Source organism: Antechinus flavipes, chromosome 6 (assembly GCF_016432865.1).
Source record: "Antechinus flavipes isolate AdamAnt ecotype Samford, QLD, Australia chromosome 6, AdamAnt_v2, whole genome shotgun sequence".
Lineage (NCBI taxonomy): Eukaryota > Metazoa > Chordata > Mammalia > Dasyuromorphia > Dasyuridae > Antechinus > Antechinus flavipes.
In genome coordinates, this window is record NC_067403.1 from 207,711,921 (window position 1) to 207,718,905 (window position 6,985).

The 6,985-nt window shown below is 40.4% G+C and overlaps 1 protein-coding gene across 1 annotated transcript in view; it reads right to left on the minus strand.

The window, feature by feature from the left end:
* INSC (INSC spindle orientation adaptor protein) overlaps positions 1–5,572 on the minus strand; it is a 95,245-nt gene extending 89,673 nt beyond the window's left edge. Inside the window, exon 1 of the mRNA XM_051966755.1 lies at positions 5,508–5,572. Coding sequence (XP_051822715.1) covers positions 5,508–5,572 — 65 coding nt within the window. The remainder of the gene's footprint in view (positions 1–5,507) is intronic.
* Between the last annotated feature and the right edge of the window lie 1,413 nt (positions 5,573–6,985).

Consider the following 6,985-nt stretch of genomic DNA (forward strand, 5'->3'; position numbering starts at 1 on the left):
TTTTGCTTTTGCATTTCTATCAGGAGAACCTGCCACAGTGCTTGGTTCCCAGCAAGCACTTAATAAATGGTTTTTTTTTCCCCTCTGTTTAAACTTTAAACTCTCTTCCCTTGGCTTCCTAGATTTACCCATGGTTTCCTGGGTTGCCAGAGTGAGATTTTATGGACGACATGTATTATTCTAAGAGCTCCTTCCTGGAGAGCTCCCGGATGTTCCAGGTATCCTCCCCACCACAACCACTCGCCTTCATAGATCAAGCAAATCACTAGAGGAAGAGAGATAGAAATAAGGTCTATTTCTTAGAAAAAGGCAGTAAGCACTGGCTGCATCCAACCTAGACCACCCAGATGCACCTTAGGGAGAAAATGGACCATCTTATCTCCGATGGCTCTCCCTCACTTTTGGTAAATGATGAGGGATGGGCATGAAATGCACTTGCAGACGTCAGTCTAAGCTGATCAATGAGGATACTGGGGAAATGAGACAGAATCAGTTTGGTGCCTGTGGAGAGATCCTCTTATATCTGGTGGTGATATATAGAAATGCCTTTTTAAATTGGAATCAGAGGCTGTTAAATGCTCTTTCTATCTAGTCCAATCCCTTCCCATTTAACTAAGAGGCTCAAGGAGGTAAAGGAACTTGTTTAAAGTGAGTGATTATGTCAGTCCTAGATCCTGGGTCTCCTGATTCCTAGATTGTGTCACACAGATACATTCATGTCTATATACAAGCCATTTATACTCACACATACATATCTGTACATATATTATTAACATATATACACATATAGATAATATATTTTATAGAAAATACATGGACAGATGACACAATAATATTCAGGAGTTAGAGGTAACTGGAAACATGATTCAGTGGAAAGAGTAATAGAGTTGAGTCAGAAACCTAATTCAAGCTTTGAAACTTCCTACATATGACTGTCAACTCCTTGGGGCAGGAAGTAGCCTGACATTCAACTTTTTTTTGTTTTGTTTTGATTTTTGTTTTTTGTTTTGCTGAAACAGTTGGGCTTAAGTGACTTGCCCAGGGTCACACAGCTAGGAAATGTTAAGTGTCTGAAGCTAGATTTGAACTCAGGTCCTCCTGACTTCAGGACTGGTGCTCCAGCCACTTCGACACCTAGCTGCCCCAACTACACATATTTTAATAGATTTGTTTTTCTTACTTTCTCTTTGAATGAGGGAAAGGGAAAGGAAGGAAGAGAATTTAGAACTTTTTGAAAAAACTAAAAAAAAGTATGCTAAGAAAGAAAGAAAGGGAGGGAGAGGGAAGGAGAGAGGAAGAAAGAGAAACAGACAGAGAAGAAGGAGGGGGAAGAGAAAAAGGAAGAAGAGGAGAAAGAAGAGGAGGAGGAAGGAGAGGAGGAGAAGGAAAAGAAGAAAAGGAGGAAGAACAAGAAAAAATAAAGAAAGAGGAGGAGGAATAGAAAAAGAGAGGTTGAGAGAGACAGAGACATGCACACCTACCGAGACAGAAAGATAAAGAAAAAAAGAGATAGAGATAGAAAGACATGCACATGCACATACAGACAGAGATAAAAAGGGAGACAGTAACAAAGACAGATAGACAAGGAGACAGAAACAGACAAAAACAGAGAGGGGGGAGGAAAGGAGGGAAGGGGGAAACAGGGAGAGAAGAACAAGAAGAACAAGAAGAGGGAAAGGGAGAGAGGAAGGGAAGAAGGAAGAAGAGAAAGAGGGGTAAAGGGGCGAGTATCATTAAGGCACAAAACAAATACTAAAACGATATAGTTCTTCCATTTCTAAATCCCATGGCCCATGTGTGTAGTGTTCAGTCTCCCTAATTGGACTATAAGTTTATGAGAAGCAGTAAGAAGCAGGGGTTGTCTCTGGTAAAGGTGTTATCCCCCATATATTTCAGATGTGTCTGGCAACTTCCCAAACTATAAGCTGAACCAGGATGCGAGGGAGTACTCTGCTCTGTAGCCCTGCTGAAAGCCCTGCCAGAGAACAGCACCACAGCTACTTCCCTGGTTCTCCCTTCTTTATGGATGATCTAACCTAAATCAGAAAAAAGACTTCCAAACCTTCTCCCCTCCCATGTCCCACCTCCCACCATATACATACAATTGTAAAGCAGAGAAAAATCTAAGGTTTATGGATTTAGAAATAGAAAATAACTTAAAATTCATCTAATTCAATCCCCTCAGTTTTATAGATGAGGAAAATGAGGCCCAACAATATGTCTAGAGAGAGCATAAAGTGCTAGGCTTGGAGCCAGGAAAATGTGAGTTCAAATCTCACCTCTGACCCTTATTAGCTATGTGAACCACGACAAGTCATTAACCTCAATTTTCTCCTCAGTAAAAAATAAAAGGGGGCATCGTGGGAAGGGTTGGATTAGATGATCTCTAAGGTCCCTCCAAGCTCCAAATCTATAATCAATAATGCTAAGTAACTTGCACAGAGACCTCCACATCATGCTGCCACATTTCATTTTCAGGTTTCTAGAGCTATGAGCCCCTGTGTATATCCAAGAACAACCTGGGAAGCTTTATCAACCCACTGTCTTGTTGAGATTTCATTGAATGCAGCTGTTTTGGTTTTTTTGGATTTGAACAGAAACCAGCCATCTCCCCCCCACTTTTTTATTTTAGCTCATATGGCTGCTTTAACTAACAAAAACTATGTGTGTCTTGTTCCATTATTGTTTGCTTGCATTTTTGTTTTTCTTCCCAGGTTATTTTTTACCATATTTCTAAATCCGATTTTTCTTGTGCAGCAAGATAACTGTATAAATATGTATACATATATTGGATTTAACATATACTTTAACATATTTAACATGTATGAGATTGCCTGCCATCTGGGGGGGGAGGGGAAAAGTTGGAACAGAAGATTTTGCAAGGGTCAGTGTTGAAAAATTACCCATGCATATGTTTTGTCAATAAAAAGCTTTAATTTTTTTTAAAAAACTGTGTGTATGTGTGTGTGTGTACATGTGTGTCTATGCATAAGGACACATAGGCACCCTCCCCCACACACACATTGCCCTCTGCCTTTCTTTCTAAACCTCCCAGGACTTTCCTCCCCACCTGCATACCAGGAGAGTTTGCAATGCTCAGTAGAGTTCTAAAATGTTTACTTTGGTTTTGCAATGTTTAGTTCACTTAGTTATGAAGTGGGTGGTCATTTCCTCCTCATTCATCTCCTTGCATGAACAAGCACAATTCCATTTCCAAAAGGTCGACCTGTATTTCAGTAAAATTAGTGGTGCTGATTTCCCAATTATCATGCTGCCACCTCCAAATGACTATTTGAAAAACCTGAAAGGAAGGAGGCACTCAACGAGCCAAAATAACCACTGATTGTTTTCAAGTGTCCATTACCCATAATGACCGGGACTCAACAGATAATCGATCCATTTCCACCATCTCTCATATTCCTTGCTCTCCTTCACCTTAGAAACTCCAGCAAGATTTTTTTCCCCACTATCAGAAAAGAAGGGAGGAGCAGCTTCTAAAAAGTAAACTCTTTGGGCTTTGACTTCCTTCTCAAATTGTCAGAAAGTATGGCACGGAGTTTTGGATCACCATGAGACAGAGCTAGACAGAAGAGGAAAAGGATTCTAGATTTAGGTTCTAAAGATCTGAAATTTTATCCCAGTTTCTAAGTAGATGTGTGTCCTCAGAAAAGTGTCTTCCTATCTCTGACTCTCACCTTATCTATAAGTGAAGATGTAAGCTCCTTGAGGGCAGGTCATCCCTAATAAGTAGTATAATGGATAATGCACAAGTAGTGTTTAGTAAATACTTGTTGATCAAATCTGTAAAATGGATTAAATTAAGGTCCTCACTACCTATAAATGAGAGCATCCTAAGAGGGAGAGATTATATTAGACCACAAATCTTTGACAGATAATGGGAGTCGTGATTAGGAGGTCAGCTAGGAATCCTCAGTCCAGCTGGGAGATTAGGGTCTAGAACACTAGGACAAGAACAGCAAGGAAGAGTGGGTTCAAATAGTAAACTAAACCTAAGTATTAAGGTATTCAAGGAAGGTTAGGAAGTACAAGCAGATGGCAATCTTGGTTGGGGGGGGAGAGAAGGAAATATAATAATATAGCTAACATTTATTAAGCACCTACTAAGTACCAGACATCATCCTAGGTGGTTTACAATTGTCGTCTCATTTGATCTTCACAACTTGGGAGATGGGTACTATTGGAAGAGTAGACTCAAATAGATAAATTAAACCTAAGTATCAAGGTATTCAGGGAAGGCTTGGGAAGTACAAGCAGATGGTAATCTAGGTTGGGGAGAAGAGAAGGAAATATAATAATATAGTTAACATTTATTAAGCACCACTAAGTGCTTACAATTATTTACAATTGATTTACAATTATTATATCACAACAACTTGGGAAATGGGTGCTATTCCTACCACCTACTAAATAGACACAGATCTTTCCCACCAACTTAGACAACCAAAGTGGTCTTCAGATTGAAGTACCATTTAGCATTGATGCAGAAGGCATCCTCAGAGTTTATGGTGTGTTTAAGAGCACAGTCAAGGGAATAAGAGCACCATCACCAATGACAAAGATTATTTGATCAGAGAAAACATCTAGTATAAAGTCCAGGGGATTGAGAAAAACAAGGCTGAAGATGAAAAGCAGAAAGACAAGGTATCTTTCTGTTGAATCTTGTGCTTTTATCGTGGAAGCTATAGTAGAGAATGAGAAACTCCAAGAAAAATTAGTGATGAAGACAAACAGAAGATCATCGATAAATGTAATAAAAGAATCAACTGGATAGGAAAGAACCAGACTGCTAAGTATCAGAAGAAAGAATTGGAGATCTGCAACCCCATTAATTACTAACTGTACCATAATGGAAAGGTAGGGGCACTAGCTTTGGAATAGCTAGATGGTGTAATAAATGGAGTATCTGGAGTCAGAAAGATCTGAGTTCAAATACAGCCACAGACACCTATTAGCTCTGGGTTATATAACCCCTATTTGCCTCAGTACCTCGTCTGTAAAATGGGGACACATTGGAAACAGAAATGATAAAGCACAAGAAAATCCCGTGGACAAAGTCCATGGAGTCATACAGAGTTGGACGTGACTGAATGGGTAAACACCAACCAGAGTGAACAGGGCATGCCAGCAGGCATACCTGGGGCATTTTTGAGGGATGGAATAGTGCCATCTGGAGATAAACAAACCAGAGGAAAGGGCTTTCTACACAGCTTTCCAAAAATTGAAGGATTCAAATCTTTAACCAAGGCAGTGGCAGTTTAAAAATAACATTTAAATTAAGCTTCTGACCATTTTAAGTAGTTGAATATGTGCCAAGGGAGAAAAGTAAACAATATCACCTTTTTATCAGTTTTGTAAACAAGTAAAAAAAAAAATGCAATTCTTGTCCTGGAGAATAAAATATTTTAAATTGGCACTGTAAAAAATAATTCCTTGCTCACACAGGGAAGAAACAAGCCTTCCCATACAATCTCCCTCTCCTCCCTCACCTCCCCCAACACAGCCCTTCCTGAACCCCCCGCAGCCAGTCTAATTCAAGGGTGATGGCTGCCATGACGCCACATAATAAGCTACTCTTTTTAATTTTGGAGTCTAGGGAGGATATCTCGTTAGGTTTTTGATTATGTTCATCTTTGGACATTGCATAATCGTCTTCCATGCCCGACCTGTCTCTATTACCTCCTCATTCCCTGGCACTGCTCTTGGCTTTATCGAATTTGCAAACAGATCCCCAGAACTCGCCCCAAATCAAGTATCTAGGAAACTGTAGATATGGTCCCTGAGGGCTATCCTGACATGCACCATGGCTTCCTCCTGTGATTGGATTCGTTCCCTAAGACTGGAGCTTGAAGCTGCTTTTTCATGCTTAGTGAAACCTGCATTCTACAAGATGCCTTGAGCTTAGGAGCCCAGTGGCCCATTTTGGGCAGCTGAGGAGTCATCCAGAACGTCCGCCCTGATGGGGAAATGACCCTACAGCTGAAATAGCCTAAGTTCCTAGAAAGAAGAATAGCCAGCATCAAAGCAATGGGCATGTGTGGGCAAGGTCTACAATGCAAGTCAGACTCTCATCCTAGGATGGGGAAGGAGGAAGAAAACAAAAACCAATGCCCACGAGTCTATTCCCACCCATCCTTCTCTCCATTCCCACCCATCCTTCCCTCCTCACTCACTCTTTCTCCCTGCCTTTTAGAATCCTTAGTTTCTGTTATATCTGTTACATAGATAGATAGATAGATAGATAGATAGATGCTATGTTGTATCTGGTTCAAATACCATCTCTTACAGTAACTTTGCCTGATCCTCCCTGTTGCTGATACCTCCCTCACCTTCCCCCCAAAAAAAAAACCTTTTTTACTTATTTTGTGCAGATTTGCCTATTCATGTGTGCATTATGTATACATATGTATGTATAACATACACTTCTCCCTGATACAATGTTAGCTCCTTTAAGATACTTCATTTTCATTTTTATATTCCCAGTAAAATGCTTTTTGATTGACTATTTGATTGAAGAATGGATTCTGGGAGCAATTTACTGATTACAGGTCGTATTAATTAACCAGAATGGCCCAGCAGCATGATGCAGAGGAGGCATTGGAATTACAACTCCTAAGAGACTATAAGCATTTGGTGCCAGGATACAAACAAATGGCTGGCTAAACAAGGAGTGAACACTCTCATAAGCCATTGGGCCATACGAGTTTTAAGCCCATTAATGTGTACTTGAGCCCCACTCTCTTTACATGTTCCAATTCTAATCATCTGGAAAAATCCCTTCCATCATCCCCACCCCCTTTAGCCTCCATGGAAGCCTGGGGTGGCTGGATCATTTGCATCCTTATTGGTTGGCGTGTTCTTCCCCAGCTGCTATCTTTATTAAGCTCGTGGAATTTATGAAGAATTAAACTGGTGGAATCCAAGAGGAGACCACAAGTTCGGATGATCCGTGTAACTTAAAGCCCAG